Source organism: Lissotriton vulgaris, chromosome 7, assembly GCF_964263255.1.
Source record: "Lissotriton vulgaris chromosome 7, aLisVul1.2, whole genome shotgun sequence".
Classification (NCBI taxonomy): domain Eukaryota; kingdom Metazoa; phylum Chordata; class Amphibia; order Caudata; family Salamandridae; genus Lissotriton; species Lissotriton vulgaris.
In genome coordinates this window covers 1,461,294,231-1,461,315,805 of record NC_141695.1, presented here as the reverse complement: position 1 = coordinate 1,461,315,805, position 21,575 = coordinate 1,461,294,231, and the positions used below count along the sequence as shown (strand labels likewise).

The following is a 21,575-nucleotide window of genomic DNA, read 5'->3' as shown; positions in this document are numbered from 1 at the left end:
ATTGTATCAAAAGAGTCTGCAGTATTATTCCTCTGGCATTGTTTGGGAACACTTTTGAATCTCACCTCAATATTGCCAGCTTATTTACCTGCTTCAGCCTAGTGTAAAACTAGCAGTTGTGATTATAAGGAGTGCAGTTGACCCTGGCATTAAGAAGAGTCATCTTAAAACAGAGGTTACAGCGTGATGGGTAATGCCTTCAGGCACTATTGCGCTTATTGTGTAGTCCTTCGTGCACATGTAAGAAAGAGGCAAATAGCTGAGGACTGGTAAACTGCAAACCTCACAGCAACTAGTGTAATTTTATTTTTAAAAATTGCATGCCAGAAACTTCCATTAGATTTATTTGTTACACACAGGTGAAACAATGTCTTCACCAGAGCATAGCTCATTAAAAACAGCAGTTTGATATACAGTGTATCGTGTTCATTTCAATGTTTTGCGTGCACGTTTGGTGTAGACTCAACGTTGACTGTTCCTTTCAGGGTACCTGAGTTCCATTTTAGAAGGGCAGTGCCTGGTGCTTACATTGTGAATTTCCGAAGTGTGTGCTACTTAAGCATTTCGCTCAATGACTTGGTGATTGCAACAGTGCTGAGTACCGATGCCTATATTAAGCATTGGGTTGCAGGAGGTGGTGTTACACCGCCTGGAAATCAACATGAACCTGTAAGTTATACTGGGTAGGTATTTGGCAGGAAGGTAAAACTTATATGGCAAGTAATGTGTGTGTGTGTAATGAGCGTGCCACATTTTAAGTGGATTGACCTTTTCCACTTTGATACATTTCCAGTGGGTTGTCCTTTGACACAGTGACATCATTTCAGTGGGTTGTCTAGGCACTGTGACAAACTTTCATTGGGTTAACATTTGGTGTGCATCACACTTCAGGAGTTTGACCTTTGGTGCATGACACATTTCTAGTATGTGTCCTTTGGCATTGTGATACTTTTCAGGGCATTGTCACTGACACTTTTCCAGAGGTTGTCTTTCCATGCTGTGATGGTTGGGGTTCATGGAGGTGGGGCTTATGGGGATAATGGGAAATGTGCTGTGGATCTGCATACGTTTATCTCTACCCCAATCCGGATTTAGACCAGAATTCCTTATTTTACAGAGCTGAATCCCTTTGCCCGTATGTCAGATCTTTTGTCTGTATTTCAGTTTGCTCCTGGGGATTTTGAAAAGGATTTTCATTGCAAAACTTCAGAGATTAGTGAAAGATAGGGATGCAGTGTCTGCAGCCCACTCTTTAACCTCATCAGTTGAAAGGCAGTTAGAAATACCTTTAGTCAAGAGGTGTATACAGCTATTCACTCCACTGTGCCTCTAAACTCATGAGGCCTTGGGACACCGCCCACAAGTTTTCAAGAGATACAGCATTATGAATGTTTTATGCCTCTCTAAAAATGCAAAGGTTTGTAAAGAAAATGTATGATGATACCATAAATACAGGAAAGACAAAAGCAATTGAGTTGTGTAAGATATGAGGCAATCTTCCTACATACGAAAAATGATGTGCTTGTTCCACGCATTGTGTAATGTGGCATCTGCGTGCAGTACACAATATTGCCAGCAGAAAAGCTCTGCTAGTTGTGTTATTAAGCAGGTCAGATGTTTTAGTCTCGGCAAGGCCAACTTAGCCTTTGATCTTGTCTAAATTATGTACCTTTGATTTGGATAATAGTATTTCTGGATATTTACAGCACTTGGAAAAGGCAGTAGTGCAGTATGAAGTGCAATAGGTATTATTAAATTAGAATTTCATTACTTTGATATATGTATAATATTAGATGTGAATTGCTACGCTACCCATTGGTACCTATTTATTGATCCCAGAACAATGAAACTTTGAGTCAGCTCTGTAATTACTCAATAGTATGCCTCGCTGGTTGTAGTAGGCAGGCACATAGGGCCATATATATGTATTGTTTTGTGATTGCAATATTTTAATTGCGATTTTTTGCAAATTGCAATTAGGAAATTGCAATTGCTAATGTATGAAACCCTTTGGCTTTTATTTAGCGATTCCTGATGAGATCGCAATCAACCTACCTCATAAATATTAATGAGGTAGGTTGCAATTTGCGATCCATTAGAAGTGGCTGCCCTCACAGGGATGGTAGCCTGCTGGGATCAGCAGACAACCATGTCTGTCATTGCTTTTAAATAAAGCAATCTTTTTTTTAAAAATGTAGCCCGGTTTTCTTAAAGGAAAACGGTATGCGTTTAAAAACAAACAAAAAAACGTTTACGTTTCATTTTTTATGAGTAGACAGTTGTCAGTGGGACCACTGCCTGCTCTTAAAAAAAAATATTTTTTAACACTCTCAAAGAGAAAGGGGTCCCAAAGGCACCCCATCCCATTTGCGATTGGGTTACCAGAACTTTTTAAATGGTGGTAAAGTATTACTGTTTTGCAACCGAAATTTGGTCGCAACACACTAACACATACCATACCGATTCAGTATTTTGAAGGGACACCCAAAACACGCCCCTTCCAAATAGCGAATTTCAGAAAAGGTATTTGTCCAGTCGCAAATCGTGCTGTTTATAGCCTGAAAAAAAGCTTTGTACATCTGTCCCCAAATCCCCTTAAGGAAGTTTTGATCTGCAGACTGCGCTAGGATGATTTAAAATGCAGAAACCCACTGTGGTACATTATGAGCATGTAATCTAATATTACACAAATTACATTGTCAAAGGCCCATAACGCTCTAAAATATTCTATAGCTACTTAAATGTGTAACCAGTAGGTTACAAACAGATCTCTCACTAGTGCTTCACAAATATAATTTTTCTTGCCAATGGAGGAGCACAATTTAGACTCCATCCCTTACACGTTATAATTGACATTTTGCATTTATATTTTTACACTATATTTACTATGTGACATAACTTTATTAAGATGTGTGACAACTGAAACGCACTAATGAAATGTAATTATGTAGAAACTAGAGTGTTATAAACACGTGCGCTAATAATCAGTTTACCATGAGGACATATATTCTGTATTCACGTTTGCATTGATACTTTAAGTCATATTTGTATATATTCTTAAAGTCATGCTTTAAGCATACTTTAATCATGTATGCTTTTATGTTTGCATTTGTTCTTGAGTTACCTGTTCACATGTATAATCATGCATTTGAAGTCCATATTAAATGTTTAAATAAAGTTATCCTGACTAAAGGCCTTGATTTTCAAATGTGCTTTGCTTGGTCAGTGTGTTCTTTCCTTTGCAGATGCGTTCTCAAGGTTTCATTAGCTAGAGAAAGGAGTATGGTTGCCTGTGCTAGTTTCCTGATAGTATGCCTGAGAAGAGAAATCTTGGCAAGAAATGAAGACCTAGTGAGCAGATGAAGCCTCTTATTCATCATGTATCAGGAACAGAGGGATGTTCAAGGTTGCAGTAACTGTCCAAGTTCTGTGAGATGGGAAAGTCTGACAATGTTGAAAATGCACAACACGAGTTTTGAAACAATCAGTTCCTGGTGAGGTGGGAAGAGATACGATTATTGCTGAAGTTTCTGTTTGATTGTTTTAATTAATGTTCACACTTTTAGGAGTTAGAGCAGATTCCCCTAAACTTTGAGGGATCCAGACCTCTCTGCTTCTCTAATCTTGCAATTGCGAAGCTTCATGCCTAACATATTCCAATTCTGAAAGACCTCCGATTTCCTTTGAGACCTCACTCTATAGGCCAGACGTATTCTAAATTTAGAACCTGATTAAGATGATTTTAGTAGTTATTCCTGTTTTGAGGAGAAAATGTGAGTTTTTTATGGAACTCCTATTTCTAATACTCAGTTTCTGTATTGCTGTGGCTGTAATTGATTTGTATCTTTTTAATATTCTCCCGACATGCATATATATATAGGATTCACTATTAATTGAAAAAAAACTACTTCACTTCAATTACCGATTCATGGTCCTTATTGTGTGGCCAAATGAGCTTCATGAAGATTGAATTGTTTTATTATTGCAAACTCTCTTTGTGTCTCAGTCAACTTAAAAAGATCCATCAGATGAGAAATTGTAAATCACTCACTTGCGCGCTCTCACCAGTATTATACCAAACATTTCTGGATACACACAGATCTCTGCAACATGTGCCTTAATCCACTAAATTATATTATCTGTAGTCAATGTTCCTACTTTGGTAAACTGAAGGTCTCGTGCTCCAATGTGTCTCCCTTTAATTTTTCTCCGGTGAAGGAAAACACCACTCATCTGGGTAATGAGAACTCCTGTTAACGTTGCTACTGAATTGCATGACTATAGTAACGGGTGGCATGTAAAAAAACGAACGTGTATATATATCTATACTACTATTATAAAGCAAGAACTTTGAACATTTGAGGCGGGTAAACTCGGGAACCACAGCGCCAATCCACACACCCGATACATCATTGCAATCGTCAGGGTGTGCAGATGGACATAGGCTATATAAACTATACAAATGTGTTATTTAAAAAATGTACCTTAAAAAAAAGTAGTCCCTTCAAAATAGAGCCGGCCGCGACCTGCGTGCTGACGTTAGGAGCGCGGGGAGGAGCGGCGTCCAGGAGTGTGAGGAGGAGCGGCGGACATGGCATGGGGGATGAGCGGTGACCAGTGGCGGACAGGCGGTGAGGACCGGCGGACAGGCAGGAGGAGCGGTGACGAGCGGCAAGGTCACTTTCATGTTCAGAGCTTCAATTCTGGATTTTGTTTGAAGCAAGTGTTGCATAGGTAGCATAGTATATATACAGGATATGGTGCCATGTGGGGTGGGTATAACCATGGGGGTTTAGTGGTGAAGGTGGTGGACTGTTGGTAGGGTGATCCCTGGTGGATGTACTGAAACGGGACTGTGACATCCAGGAAGGCTGGGTGCATGGGTTGGGTTGCTTTACTCTTTAGAGTATACTACCAATGTTCGGGTTAAAGTTCTGTCCCAGGGTGCTCATTTTGATTTTATTTCATCTTAACAGGTTTTCACTGGAAAGCAACCAAATGTGAGTTCAGGTCATAGAATTGCACAGACAGTATATTTTAATTGTGTCATTTACGCAGCACACATGCTGCCACCTAGCCCCCAGGCCAGGAGAGGGAGAGAAGCAAGGGAGAGAATGATAGAATTTACAGAAAGATCACGAGTTCACAAGACTTTAGCCATGTGAAGAACAGAATCTTCAACACTGTTCTGAAATTGATACCATCAGGTTTTGGCAGAGGTGTATTGATGACGACAACATGCTACTAAATGGAATGGAGATTTTGAGCATCAGAAGTTCAAGACAGTCATTATTATCCAAACCCTCCTCTCAATGTGGTCGCATTTTGAGCCTGCATTAGATATGACAATCATAGTTTGTAGATTCAGCTCTTGATAATGGATTTCTGTGAAATGACAACTCAAAGGAGAAATATTAATGTGACCTGTATGCTTAATACTGAAACGCAGTCCATCTATCTGCTTACACAGCTGGAGGCGCATTCTGAAGACGTATTGTTGTACGTGCAGCTCTCCTGACTGTCTACCCCTGCATTCAAGTCCTAACCCATCTGCTATGTGTATACATTCCAGGCGAGTATTACCATGCCAGAAAGCCTCAGGCATACATCCGAAATAAGGGCAGTGGACATATGGAAAAGGTTGTAAATGTCCATCACAGCTGATTGCAATCAAAGCAATACATTTTTATTTGTATTACATATTGCGTTTAGAATCTGTTTGGCCGGTCTCAGTCCTTTTTGGTCTCATATATTGTGCCTTTTGCCTTCGACATTCCCCAGTGACAAGAAAGACGTCTAAATGCATGCTATAGTTCATCAGAATGTTTGTATGTATATCGTATCAAGGATATGGGCTTTTTAAAGAAAGAAAACTGACATTGAAACATTTTAATAAATGTTACAACACCCACAAGCACCAGTCTGTCCACCCCACCCAGTAGAGCAAAGAAAAACTAGAGCTATGTCTGTTTTGCCAAGACTGCAGAATGTTCAACGAGCCATCACAACACTGTTGCAGCCGTTCAACAAATATGGGGACTCCACCGCTCTGCAACATATGTATGTGTTTCACTCAGTCAACCTAGATCACTTCGCTCCATGCATTCAAACCTGTGAAAACCCTTTGGGCTTTTAGATTGAATCAAACATCTCTTTTAAGGATTATGGGACGAAAAAAGCTCCCAAAGCTTCGGTCCAAATCAGACACACCACTGCTGTGTGATTTTCAGGATGGTACAATCAAACTTGAATAGCAAATAAGCTCACATTTCAGGAAGTAAGAGTGTAACCTGTTCCTTCACAAAGGCCAGACTTGAGTCCAGAAATCTCAAAAGATTTACTTATAGCCTTCCTATGATCCAAGGAGTAACCTTCATCTGCACCTGTTACCGCCTTACCATGCTTCAAAAAGGATCACCAGGATCGCCATCTTCCTTTCACCTATGTACTAACTTCCCTTTTTCCTCCACACCTCTGGCAACCGGTTTCCTCACCTTCAATGTAATATACAATCCTGCTTTATAGAATATGCTCTGTAACATTATGGGCCAGATGTATCAAAGGGTTTTACCCATTCTGTGTCTATGGGAAAATGTGTTCATACATATGGCCCTAAATGTGGAGCATTTTTTCCTATTGCCGTGTATAGACTCTGCCACCCATGCAGGCTTAATCGAAGCAGTAATAGTACCAGAATGATTAAGTGGGCTTGAAAAGTGATCTAAGGAAAGTCTTGCTCTGAGCTACTGGTTAGTGTTTTCAGATGTCGGTATCAATATTGCCCCCATGAGGAGCAGGGTCAGAAGTGGCATAAGGCGGACCTTTGTCTAGAGTGGGACAGTGGACAAAAATTGATGGGTTGGAATGCTGCCCTGAGCGTCTGTGTTTAGACTATCTGTAAGCATTCCTCCTATCACCTTTTGTGTGAGAGATGTAACTGCATGCAAGGCACCATCTTTTATCTAGACCTCCAATCGAGGATTGATTTGTGCTAAAAAGAGAGAAGGAAAAAGGTGACACCAATTCCACCTTTCTCGTCTTCTCTATATTGGTACCACAGCCACATTTCAGCATTCAGTTGAGGGCAGGTTAGCTGTGGGAGTTGCAGTACTCACATTAATTAAGAGTAGGTCAGAGGTATAGATGAATCACAAAAAACTTATTTGCCCCGTCCCCTTTCCCAGGCAATTCTGTTTATTTATTTTAAGGCGCACCAAGAATATTCCAAAGGCTTTAAACAAGTGGTTACACTTGAATCATATAATAAGCAAACTGTATGCATGTCCATTTGTTTAAACTAAAATATACCTTTGATGATCAAGAAAGATCCCGCCTAATTTAGGCAATTCTCTCAAAAAGGCAGCTGCAGATCGCGCTACATTTCTACACTTTGTCAGGTCTGTCTTTGGTACACCTTGAAACCTTTCCTTGCAACATCAGTGCATAATAACGTTTTAAATTTAAGGCACACTGTAAAAGGAAGTCCAAAAACCTCACTTTAAGGAGTTCAATGGTTACTGTAGAGGTGCTTTACCTACAAACATAAGCAAGTCTTGTAGTAAGCACCATGAAAGCAGCAGCAAGACAAGGAAATGTTCTGAAGTGTGATTGTTCTCCAGTGCAGTGTAATTGGCCAGCGGTCACTTGCCAGGTGCATAGAGTTGAACATCCCTGAGGCTGAGAAAGCTGCCATGGAGCTCATTCCTTCTCCTCAGGGTGTAGTTGGCAGCAGTCTGGCTGTGGCCCAAGTAAGTATCAGCCATGCGATTCCGCTTCGAGAGTATAGAAACCATGTGGTCCAGTTTGGAGCGGATGGTGGAGTAGTGATACTGCCTTTCTTTGGCTAGTTTCTTAAAACAGTCTCGTAAAGTGTAATCTGATTGATGGACTCCAGCATATTTACCAAATCCTAGGTAGTCTGTTGACTGTAGGGAGGAATGTGAACTGGTTGAGCTGGTTGACCCTACTGTAGACGTTGATGAAGACGAGGAGGAGGAGGCTGTTGATGACCTCCCATACGTCCGAGGCTGCTCCATATTTCGGTTCCTCTGCTCCAAGGAATATTTCAAGCCCTCATCCATCTCTGTCTGGGTTGTGATTGTTTTGGCCTGCACCAACGTTTGTGTGCTAGCCACTTTGGCTGCAACTTGGGTCTGTGTAGCTGTTGCCATTGTAGCCACCATAGTTTGTGTTCCAGCATTCGAAACCTCCACACGGGTCCCTTCTTCCCATGGCTCGGTTTGTGTAGACATGGTGGCGGTCTCCCTGATGTCTAAGACAAGATCACGGTCACGGAGCCATTCTTCTTCTCCAGCAACAGATGTGATGGATGTGTCAGACACGCAAGATGGTTTTGCCCCATTTTTTGCAAGCTGCTCCTCAGTTTTTTTGGGGGTGCTCGATAACTTGGCCATTTCCAATTTGAGGAAATTACTCATGACAAATGGCCTAGGTGGGAGCTTCCTGCCGACCAAGTGTTCAAAGGTCCCAAGGCTTTTGGAGCTCACAATAAGTTTTGGGTTGATGGCCTTTGACTGAGCATACAAGATCCGAAACTGTAGATCAAAGTGCTCCACCACTTGGCCTGACAACACCAACACGTTGCTGCTGTTTAATTTGCCATCAGTCCAGGTGAAACTGCAAACAAACAAAAAATATGACTTTATAATGGATTTAAGATACATTACATTAACAAACTACCCAAATATGCCCTTAAAATATAAACAAGATGTACCCAATGTTAATAAATTAGTTCCTTAGCTTGAGCATGCTATTGGTTTTATTGTATCAGTTGATCTAACTGAAGCACAACAATCATAAGATGATATGCAGTACCACATGGGAACTGCAATTTGGCACAACCAGGGCACCAAATGTGGAACTAAAACGTCAGGGGTGGTATCATAATGGGCTATTTTTGTAGCAGTGCCTGTTGTATGTGCCTGCAGTGCATAACGTGTATTCCTTTAGATAATATTTAGTACTTTATTTTCAGACAGCACAGCTCATAAACCGAAAGAGGCAAACTTTGCTCACTACTTCCAAGCTGTACTAAACGAAAATAAAGCACTATGGGCCAAATGTACAAAAATGAGGAATGCAGATTTTCTAATTTCATAATTTCGAATTCTCTCCGAATCACAATTAGGAAATCGGCATTCCTTATGTATGAAACTCACGGAGCTTCATTTAGGGATTCCATGTGGGTCACAAATTGACCTACCTCATGAATATTAATAAGGTAGGTTGCAGTTTGCAACCCATTAGGAATCACAGGGATGGTGGTCTGCTGAGGTCAGAAGACCACCATGTCTGATTGCTTTTTAATAAAGCATTTTTTTTAATGCAGATGCGTTTAACAGAAAAAATATGAAACCTTTAAGTTTCATTTTTAAAGAGTAGGCCCTGGACCACTGCCTGCTCTTAAAAACTTAATTGTATTAACATTCTCAAAAGGGAAGGGAATGGTACTGCTTTGTGCCCGGTATTCGGTCACAAAACAGTAATACATATCATACTGATTGTGTATTTGGAAGGGACGCTCTAAACACACCCCTTCCAAATATGGAATTGCAAATGGGATTCATTATGAAGTTACCAAATCGCATTTTGTACATTTGAAAATGCATATTTCGGGTCGTAAGCACCCCGATTCTGCAAATCGAGCCATTTGCGACCGGAAAAATGCTTTGTACATCTGGCCTTAAGAGTTAAATTAATTGGTTTTCAGCCACATAAAACAGGTGCTCGGCTCTGTCAAGAAAACCTGTCATGATATGGCTCCAGACCTGTTTCCACTGGGCGCTCAATGGCTGTCCCTTTTTAAAACTCACTTTGTAAGAAAAACACATTCCAGCTCACTCTGGAGTTCGTGCGATTGATCTGTGAAAATACCTGGAAATAGAAGGTGCTGGCCACGCATGTGCCAAGAGGCACTGAGCATCTCTGCCTGAAGGTAAGATGAAGAAGTAAACAAATTGTCACTAGACTAGATCATCAAGGTCAAGTAACTTTAAATAGTTACTACCCTCAAAAGGTTTCCATTCGACCATGTTTTCTTAAACTAGGAGCCAAATATATATTTTATGTGTAGATTTTTAAACTGTGAAAATTGATGCATTGAGCCATTAAGGTGGTTCACTGGAGTAATTCAACCACTGCCGATATCAGGGTTGGAGCTCGTGATCACAGGTTAATATGCTGACAGGTCCAATCTGCCTTTCATTCTTCCAAGGTTGATCAAATGAGTACAAATGAGTTGAGCAATAGTAAACATCCATGGTCAGTCAGTAGAGCCAAGAGACCGGTCGATGTGAAATGTGTGCTCTACAGACACCCCGTACCTTTTTGTGTTTACTTAATGTTAGTCAGATGTATGTGGGTGCCTCTTTAGAACTCTCTTCTACAGGTGATCTTTGACTTAGACCGACTATTGCTCAAGCCTGCCAGTATAGACCATCACTAACAGTTGTTTCCTGCAGGCGGTTATGGGATCACTCGTAAGCTGCTGTAAAAGGGATAGGATGAGAAAGGGTTTGAAATACAGCCAGACTACTGTAGGGTGCTCGCCTCCTCCCATTTACTCAAAAAGCTGTTCCATCCATCAGCTTGGTTGAGCGGTGCAGTGAGTTGTTCATATATGTTGTTTTAAAATACATTAAAGGCTTGTAAGCATTCACTCTAGTTTTTGTGAAGTCTTTGAGGGAGGCAGAGGGCAACATTATGAAAACAGATAGGATTTCATTCTGGCACATTAGATGGGCTAAAGCAGAAGTTAGGCTAGGTTTGTGCATTTCTGGTCTGCCAAAGATCTGGGCTGGTAGGCATACCAGAAGGGCATGGTTGGCAGAGTGGATTGGCAGAGGCTGGTGACCAACAGTGAGCACAGGTAAGACTTGAAACACAAGAAAAACAGGAGTATTTGTTTATAAGGCGGGAGTGAATAAAAAGGTTTATAGACACTGTTGTGGTTTGCTTTAAAAACAGGATGTCTCAGTGTTGTTCCAGGATGGAGGGAGCAAACACTGTGGTTTCTAGCTCAGGGGAGAGAGAATATCAAAACTGGGTGGGTCTAACTGGAACGTGGAGAAGTGTGGCTCAATGGTTAGAGCAGGCAGACTTCGATGCAGAGCTCTGGCCAGGGACCAGGGTTCGATTCCTGCCTCGGCGGGTCTCAGGCTCATTAATTCCCCTGACTGGATATTCGCGCCTCAGGCTCAATAATTCCCCTGACTGGATATTCTTGCCTCAGTGCCTATTCTGATCATGGGTCCCAGTTGCAACTCTGGGCAATAGCTTGCTTAGTCTTGACAACGGCCCCCACAACGCGAGGGATGCCTGGTCTGCACCATGGCAGTGCCCAGGAGTGGACACTTCACAGGGAAAGCCAGGAAGGGTTCCCTTGCAGTATTCGTACAAGCGCCGGGGAACCCACTGCGGGTAGCTGTGCGCTATACAAGTACAAAAACATTTAAATTTACTATATTCTGCGGCACTGCATGCCTCTACAAGAGCAAGGCATAAGAATATTTAAAGCAATGGACAAAAGCTTGCAGAGTTGAGGAAACTACCACTTTCTCCTCCCTTCGCTTTTCCTGCTGGTGGGGGCACAACACAAGCAGATGTTTCAGTCTGGTGCTTTTACTTGCCTGTAATTCCCTGTGGCTGCTTTCATCCCATCAACCAGGAGAAACTTTTCATGGACTTTACCAATGATCTTTGCTCCTGACCTGGTGTAGTATGTGTTTCCAGTTATGGTTCGAATTTTCAAAAGCTGTTAAAAGCAAAGAAATTGGAAAGATCAGCCTATCTTCCTTACAAAACATGAAATACAATGTTTAGTTCTTATTTAATAAGATCACATATGCCAAGCATGCGTTAACTTTTTTATTTAGATATTTTTGTGAGCAATAATTACAGAGACTTATGTGAGTACAACAAGAAGGCAGTATAAAAGCATACAGTAACATAAGCAACACCTTTACTTTGCAGTAGAATAAATTAAATCTCTGCAAATAAAAGTGAACCCAATCTTGCTCCTTATTCATGTGTTTTATTGAATAAACATGCATATGTTAGCATGTTTGGTAATACAGAGAATGGTGATTGTGCTGTCGCAAGAAACGATAAGCAAGTCTCCTGCGATATTATTGTTTTTTTGGGCTTATCAAAGTGAACAGAGGCAAGGAAGAAACCGAGCCACTCTCTGAACCCCGCCATTCTCTCTTATTTCTGTCCCCTTAAGGTACGTCTGAAATGGAGTAGAAATTGCTTCTAAAAATTGCACCTCTTCCGAGAAATAAGTGCAGGAGATTACAGAAAGGTGCAAGATACCACATACAGTTAAACACCAGATTTACAATCCTTTTATATTCCCACTGTCAGAGAAACCAGTAGAGTGGTGTGGCTCACTGGTTAGAGACGGCAGACCCGTAAGCAGAGAACGGCCCGGGACCAGGGTTCAATCCCGACGCGGCAGGGTCATGGACCAGGGTCAAACGGACTCGATAATTCTCGCTTCGGGCCTACTCTAACCAGGGAACACACTTGGCAACTCTGGGCATTAAGCTTGCCTCATCTCTACAACGGCCCCCCACAGACGCTGGGGATGCCTGGTTTCACCTTGGAAATACCCAGAAAGGGACCATCTCACAGGGAAAACCAGGACGGGTTCCCCAGCGGTCTTCAGCGCCAGGATACTCCTTGGAGTCACAGTGCGCTTTAAAAGTACACCCACATTTACATTTACAAAACATGCTTCGAAGTAAATTCTCGGGTTTAGGATTATTCAGTAGATGTTATGTTAAGTTAAAATCATCTGTAGAGCGCACTTAACCAAGCGGTTTCATGGCGCTATAGATTTCCTGTACAGTTTTAGGATCAGGAAACCAGGCCACATCTTTCCCCAAAAATGCATCTCACCTGTTGCCACTGAAAAATGATCTTTAAAACACAAGAACTTTCGAGATTTGACACTAACACACCTACAGTCTTTGTGGCCTTTCATCTGGTGTCATGGGGTGGCACTATTAGCGTGACCACCAAGCAGTAGCATCTCTTGAATGATTGTGTGAGGCCACCACTGGAGGTGCTACTAAATTCGGACACTGAAGGTTAGTACTTTAGCATATCCTTTAGCGATAGTGGCCTTGGTAGTTGCACAATAAAAGCTGTGTTGTTTATTCGAAATCTCAATGAAAAAGTGTATTTTCATGAAGTACCACTCGTCTGGCATTGGTAGTCTCACACATGGCAGTGCAGTCATGTGCACTTTACCGTTTAGGAAGTACTACTACTCTGTCGGTGCAGATGGTATTCTCAAGATAGTAATACCATTCATGGTGTGTCAGCATTGGGAAGGAGGTATCTTTGAATCAGTGAAAAAACACAAGTCTATGGGTGATATGGTGGAATGAGCAAATGTATCAAATAACGCCACTACCGTGAAGATTTTTGTTATAAAAGATTTGTTACAACATGGCATCTTTACAGCCATAAGAAAGGCAAAACGTCTGTTCTGTCAGCATACATTCTCAAACATACATATAGGGGCTTCTGTGTCCAATTTTGACACTGAAAAGAAACAGCAATTGCACACACTCATCGTCATTGAAGCTCATGAAATCTAATTTCTTATGCACCTGAATATTAATGAAAACGTTACCTACAAACTACTACCTACAAACTACTCTGGCCTGTTGGCACAAAATACAGAAGTGTTTATTGCAATCTGAATAGCAAGAGGAAGGCTATAACGATTTGAAGTCCCATCGCATTGGAAGTGACATTTCTTAGGAATATAAATCTGAAAGAGAGAGACTGGAAAGAAAATGTATCCCCCCCCCCATATATTGGCTGATGTTGTTAGAACTCGAACTTAATAAATATTGGAGAGATTCCCTCAAGACCTATATACTTTTAATTACCAACATGATTTGCTTATTTCATTTTATTCACATATAACAAGAATCTCAAAACTAAAAATGTCATTATTCTTTGTTTATCATTTTCATCTCTTATGAATTTAATCATTTTTTGTTTAGCATTTTCATTTCTTATAACATCTTTTTGTGTATACTTTTATGCAAAATACATGTTTTAACAAATACAACAACAGTTTTATAATAAATAGCCCCTTGATTATAAAACCACAGCAATAATAATACAGTTACACTCATACACTATCATTCATTCTAACTTACTACCATCCACACATACCATACAAATGCAGTATCTAAATAAATCTTGATATCATATGGCAAAAAAGATTTTTTTTTGCCTAATTATAAACCACCAGCTGTTAAAGATAGTTTCCACACAAGGTCTCGGACTTAAAGCAGAAGAAAATCCTCATACATTTATTAAACCCTACCTTTGGGATTTCGGCCAAACTGATCACCAGCCTTCCAACCTCAACAAGCCAAACTGACATAGGAGAAAAGGTAAAAGGAGATTTGCCTGGTATCAGAGTCTAGGTCTGAGATATCACCAAGAGTCCAATTAAACTAGTAAGATTGCACATAGTATTCAGAATTTAATTTAGGAAATGTGCCTAGGATTCATGCATCTATATTCTCTATCCAGAAGGATGAGTCTGGGTCAGTAAATAGTTGAAAATCAGTAGCACAATGATTCTTTTTGATAATTGTTTTCACCCCAAAGGCTTGTAAACTACCTAGACTCGTATGTGTTTAAGGGATTATTAAAATATTACAGATACATATACTAGGACCACAAGAAGATTGTAATTTCTGTATAAAAATATCACTAAATGTATTGTGAATCAAGAGGGACTACAAACAAGTCTTGGCAGCAGTGTTCATAGCAGTCACTAGACACACCCAACAGTGATTTGGACAAAACAGTGTGCAACAGTGAAAATGCCAATGTGTTTGGATGTTATTAAGTGGCGCCTTCAATATTGTGGTCTTGTTATATGAACAACATATCTGTTTGTTGCAAATATTATTTTTAGTAAGACTTTAAATTAACCAGTGTGTGGCATTTTGAGACAAAGCACTCCAGTTAGCAGCTATCTAGCAATATTATACACTAGAGCAGGGATTCTCTAAGTACCTCCCGTAGGTCACATGCGGCACTCCTGGCCTTCAATTACGTCTCCCTGATGAAAAGCAGCACCGGGCTGTTTTTCACTTGATAGCGCAGGAACATTCAGAAAACTTTGAAACAGGCATACTTTATTTGCAAGTTTACTAAACTAGAAAGGTAGAGAAGCAAAGAATGTTTCCTAGACAACTTATCTTTAGCATGCATCTGCTTTGCAACCATCTACGCCCACCTTTCAACACCATGACCCTCTCCCTGCTGGCATCGGTTCTGCCCTCGAGAAGCCACAGACAGTACTTTGTGACCCTCCAGAGAAATGTTAGCGAGTACCGATACACTAGAGAGAAAGCAACACTCACTTGCAGACTTCCTAGACTATGAAAACATTTCAGAAGGTAAGTCATTTTATCTGCTTCTCCTTTCACTGTCAGGACCGCTCAAAGAGAATGGTTTTATTAATCGAACAGAAGGAAATGTATGGCATTGCGAGGTGATGAGCTACTTTTTAGGCCTTACCCTCTCTTCCTCGGGAGAGACACCCAGGTGCTCACACATCTTTAGGAATTGGGGAAGGGCAGAGTGGTCCAATAGGATGTACGCAGGAACCCTCCGTTTCTTGCAGGCGTCCTGGATGTCTCTGAAGATGTCAATGTCCGTGAAAGAATCCATAACCACTGCAATAACCTAGAGCAAGGGAGAAGAAACATCATGTTACACCAAGCAGGCATTCTTCCAAGCAAATTTTAGCTATTGCTTCCCAATATATTTCATCCACATTGGATTATAAAGTGCAACACCACACTGAGCAATCCTCTTGTCAACTGGATTGGAAAACACAAAGTTCTGTGAATAAAGTGCTTAGCTACCACTAAAACTTCTTCAATGCAATGAAAACAGAAGTAAAAAATTAATCTATACGAGATGAAGGGAGAGAAGTAAAATCAAACTTTCCATTGATTTTGGGAAGAGTGGCTTTATTTATTTATTACATTTATATGACCCAACAGATACCCTGAGGGTTTCCCGGCGCCTTGGATCTGTTTAACTGAACAAAGAGTGCTGTGGACGCTACTGATTAAAAAGCCAGGCTTTGACTCCCCTCCGGTATTGGAGGTAACTAGGTTCCAGACGTAGTTTGAGTGGAAGAGAATTCCACAGAACTGGGGTCAAATAAGTGAATGAGTGTCCGCCCAAGCGTGCTCGTTTGAACCTGGGGACAACAAATTTGGCTTGAGACATAGACCGAAATAAATAGGTAGGTGCTTCCCTCACATTGATCCGAAACATATAGCAGAGTGCTTTAAATTTCACTCTATTGGCCATCTTCAGCCAATGCAATTTCTTCAAATGTTCTGACATGCTTGTACGCTCTGGGAGATGAAGGAGCAGCCTAGCTGCGGCATTTTGAATAACCTGAAGACGCTTTATAGGGAGAAGTAATTCACAGTTCTTGATTTGCTGAAGTGAGGGGTAACTATTATCATTGTGTTCGAAAGAGATTAAATTCTTGGAGCCCGATTCACAGAATGAACTTAAGACTCAATCCTAAACTTACTACTGTTTTGGTATTCACAGATTGCACTTACTACTTTTGGTATTCACAGAATGAACTTACTACTTTTGGCATTCACAGAATGCACTTACTACTTTTGGTATTCACAGAATGAATTTACTCAATTCGGTATTCACAGAAGTTAGGACTCCTAACTTTAGGACTCCTAAATGCCTTCTGTGAATACAAAAAGTCCTAAAATTACGATTTGTCTCAATTTAGTAGTAGTAAAGTTAGGACTACTAACTTTAGGACTCCTAAATGCCTTCTGTGAATTCCGAAAGTCTTAAAATTAGGATTTTTCTCAATTTAGTAGTAGCAAAGTTAGGACTCCTAAAGGCCTTCTGTGAATACCGAAAGGCCTAAAATTATGATTTTTCTCAATTTAGTTGTAGTAAAGTTAGGACTACTAACTTTAGAACTCCTAACTTTACTACTACTAAATTGAGAAAAATCCTAATTTTAAGACTTTCGGTATTCACAGAAGGCATTTAGGCGTCCTAAAGTTAGTTGTCCTAACTTTACTACTACTAAATATTGAAAAAACGTAATTTTAGGACTTTCGGTATTCACAGAAGGCATTTAGTAGTCCTAAAGTTAGGAGTCCTAACTTCTGTGAATACCGAAATGAGTAAGTTAATTCTGTGAATGCCAAAAGTAGTAAATTCATTCTATGAATACCAAAAGTAGTAAGTGCAATCTGTGAATACCAAAACATTAGTAAGTTTAGGATTGAGTCTTAAGTTCATTCTGTGATTCGGGCCCCTGGTGAGGAACTTAGGGCCTGATTGCGATCTTGGTGGATGGGATACTCTGTCACAAACGTGACGGATATCCTGCCCGCCATATCACAAGTTCCATAGGATGTAATGGCACTTGTAATACGGTGGACGGGATATCCGTTATGTTTGTCACGGACTATCCCATCTGCCAAGATCATAATCAGGCCCTTAGATTGTAATAATTCTATTCTTCATTGCATCTCTTTTGGCACATATTTGTCTTGACACAGAAGCGCTTTTCATGATCTTACAGTAGACTTATCAAGACAACAGATTCTCATTGATTAGGAGATATTCCAATATAACATTACAATAGTCTTTTTGTATCAATTCAACACAGGCTTTCATCATATAGTACATACATATTTCATCATTTGTATCTGTATAATTTGCATCTGCTTCTCTTTGTCATCGCTAACATCACCGTCCTTTTTCATGGAGAAATGTTTTTCTCCTTCATCATGTAGAATGTCATTGAAAAACACTAGTTACTTTTCGGGATAAATATGAGTTAAAACGTACACAAATGCATTTTCTCCATACAAGTAAATTTTGTATTTTCATCATCAATTTAATAAGTGCCAAGGTGAAAAAAAGGGTTTAGGATGGATAAGGAAACCCAATCTCGGGTCTAATAGTGACTTTTTGTAAGAGAACATGGAACATTATTTGAGATCTCCAAAAAATACCCTTGGCAGGTTTGATTAGACTGTGCTATATGTGCATAACATCAAGTTTATTAAATTTTTGTGGCTCAGCTCCAAGTATGAGTAGTGTCGTTTGTGATCTATTATGGGTTTCCACTAAGGCGCAGGTTTAAGGCTTGTGGATCAGAGAGCCTCCTCTTTCGAAATCACTGTTCTGCACAGGAGATCGAAAGTGTTGATATAACACAGTGGATATTGTTTCTCAATTTTAGTAATGTGCAGATAAATCTCATATAATAACATTGTAATATCTCCTCACTATACATTGTGGAGATGTAATTGTTTTTTGTACCGTAAAGTTTTGGGATTTTTTTCACGTTCCATGAAGCACAAAAAAGCTGGACATGAAAACATGATACTAAAAAGGGAAATTAATATATATTGGGCACCGGGTTTTATGGTATATATTTCTTTAAAATTCTGTCTGTATTTATCCATATTTATTTTTGGACCATCTTATTGGTATTTAGCCATACTTATTTTGTGTTTTAAGAACAAATGGAGTTGTAAAATGGTATATATCCACATTTATTTAACTCTTAGGGGCCGATTATGATCTTGTCTGAAAGCATTCCTATCGAATTGGTCCCAAAATTCTTTCCCAACGATTCGGATTGGGTGAGTCCAAACAAGCGATTTGGATGTATACGGATGCTTCTGGATACGATTTGGTTGTACTCCCATTGACTTCAATGGGAGCCTGTGTTCCGAAGGAGAACATAGGCTCCCATTGAAGTAAGGGGTGGCAGGAGAACACCTTTCACCCATAGCATGATTAGAAAGAGGGGTCCCTTGGGTAACCCCACTAGCCAGATTCGGAAGGTCCTGGGTGAAGGGGGGCCTGCTACGGGCCCCAAAGACAGATTCCGGTAGCCGATTCAGTCTGGAGAAACAGATTCGGAACACTTGTTCCAAATTGGTCATCATAATCGCCCGCTCGGAAAACAAGTCCATAGAGCTGTATGATTCGACTCCGAAATAATCGACCTATCCGAGTGCCTTTCAGAACCAAATTGGACAGATCTACTGGTTTACGGTTGTAGTTCCGTAGTTTGAGGGTCTGTGGTTCGTAGATTCTGAACCCGTGCAATAAAGGTCGTCGGATATAGACGATTTTGGTATCAGCGGACCGCAAATCACGAGTGCGGTGTGTACGAGTGTTTTCGTAACAATCGATCAATGAGAACACTACGTATTCAGGGATTTCGTTTGAACCCTTGGGTTCCATTTTGTGTGGTTGCCCTCACATAGGCCGATGACTATGGCCGAACGAGTGCTTGGGACACGTACACCTTAGCTGACTCGTGTGACCTGGCCGAACTGACTCCCTTGCCCGAGGCTGACCTCGCTGAGCCAGTTCCTTGTTAAACAGCTGGTCAGATAAAGATCAAAGAGCAGGACATTGCTGGGTTTACGGTACATGCACCCACCCTTCTATCTTGCTTCTCATCTGTTTCTGTTCCTTCCTTTATGGCCTAATCACTGATTTGGGTTGAGGTCTTTATGATGGGTTTGTCCGGCCTGATCAAACAGGATATTGGAATGTGCTTGGTCATTTCTGGTGGGCTGGACAACGGAAAATGGGATTGTCGTCATGCGCTACTTTTGAAATGTCACATTCTTATTGGTCACTTTTTATGTAATGGATACTAGCCTGGAATGTGATTTTTGGCATAAAAGACCATGCTCCGCTCATTGAATTTGTGCAGTCTCTAGCGAACCACCCGTGTATTGCTTCGTAGACCTCTGTTCCTAGTTGCAGCCAATAAACTTTAGGCTTTGACGTCATCAAGAAGTGTCCTGTGTCTCTGTTTGCCGAGGCAGGGGAACCCGAAGACATCGAGCGTTATCCCTGGCGCTGCTGGGTTCTAAAACCCGGTTCTTCACGAGCATCGTAATTGGTCGTTGGGAACTGTGTACGATTCGGTCCACACCAAGGGTCCTGAATCGCATTTGGCAAACCTGAATTCAGATCCCTTTTGAACAGGATAATAATTGGCCCCTTAAATGTGCAGTCATACGTGAATGCCTTTCCTGATTTAGCAAATTAAGCTGCCACACATAACACACAAGTACAGGTGCATATTAGTGTTATACTAGAAATATATGTTAACATATGCCTGTATTTAAGGAAATCTGATCCTGTTTAGTAACTCCCCATTCTGTCTATCTGCTCAGCTTTTACCTGGAATTATTTTAAGACAGTGTGGAGAGACTTTCTTAAGAAGCACAATTTTTAGTATGTATCTGTTTAAAAAAATAGATGCAGACAGGAAAAACACATTGTTTTCTGTCTGTATCTATCTATAAAATTCAGGAAAAAAAGAAAACTGTGAACCTTAATTATATAAGAGGCTAGTGCCCTCCCACGTAAACGCGAAGGTTCCCCATACTGCACATTATTTCTCCGGTTCCCCCTCTTCCCATCACCCCCATGCAACTCTGCATATGAAATCACGGGTAAAGATGGTGTATAAAGAATTTTTTTTAAAATGTGTGTATGTATATATATATACATATATATATATATATATATATATATATATATATATTTTACAAACGCAACCTCGACAATCAATCTGTAGAGGAGACGACAGCACCGTGGTGGAAAACTTCTTTTTATTTCAGTCCTTGTCGCTTATCAACGCGTTTCGCCTGACCCAGCAGGCTTGGTCACGATTAAAGTTTACAAAAAACATACAAACATTTAAAGTGCATAGATGTCACGTGATACATCACGTGACATGAAAAAGAGTAGAATTGAAAAACAGATTAGCACGGGCTTCTGTGGTGCACATTTCCGTCAGAAAAAATACATTCATTACGGGGTAAATTTCCAAACACAAATACATAATCATATTTACATAAACCCTAAAACAGTTAACATTTTTAAATGCATATTAAAGCCAGAAAACGCAAAATACTCGCGCCCATCCATATGGCCAAATATTTTAAATAAATGAAGTAATGCCACAATTTAGATGCAAGATTCAGCCCAAGTGGGCAATTAAACTTCATCAAATTTACCAGTTAACTAATGGTTTATGATCAATGACTAACACTTGTTAGAAAACATCAAATTTCATGGCGGATTGACCTCAACCACCAGAAAGCAATAAATTTGTAAATATATATTTGTCCGCAGCTATCCTTCTCAGTTGAAAAAGATGAGGGGACACGGCAGGGCTTCCAGGGAATCTTAAATAATTATTGGCATGACGCGTTTCGGCGGTAGCCTCATCAGATGCCTCCGTTGTTGCAGTCTCACAGTGTCCTTATATTCGTTATGCCCCTCCCTCTGAAGTAGTGCGGGGCTCACCTGCACCACCTCTCGTTACGGAGCACTCGGCCAGTTCATGGTAAGGACTGCAGATCCCATCATGCAGTTTGTTCTCGGCATGGACGAATGCTCCCACACAGCTGGGTTTTGTCTTTCTCAAAGTGAGTGTCTGTGTATGGAGAGTGGTC

At 40.6% G+C, this 21,575-nt stretch overlaps 1 protein-coding gene across 1 annotated transcript in view; it reads right to left on the bottom strand.

Annotated features, from left to right (window-relative positions):
* Positions 1–7,171: 7,171 nt before the first annotated feature.
* SACK1D (scaffolding CK1 anchoring protein D) overlaps positions 7,172–21,575 on the bottom strand; it is a 58,665-nt gene continuing 44,261 nt past the window's right edge. Inside the window, exons 2-4 of the mRNA XM_086932267.1 lie at positions 15,583–15,750; positions 11,649–11,773; positions 7,172–8,637 (exon numbers count right to left, since the gene is read on the bottom strand). Coding sequence (XP_086788393.1) covers positions 7,641–8,637; positions 11,649–11,773; positions 15,583–15,750 — 1,290 coding nt within the window. The 3' untranslated portion in view covers positions 7,172–7,640. The remainder of the gene's footprint in view (positions 8,638–11,648; positions 11,774–15,582; positions 15,751–21,575) is intronic.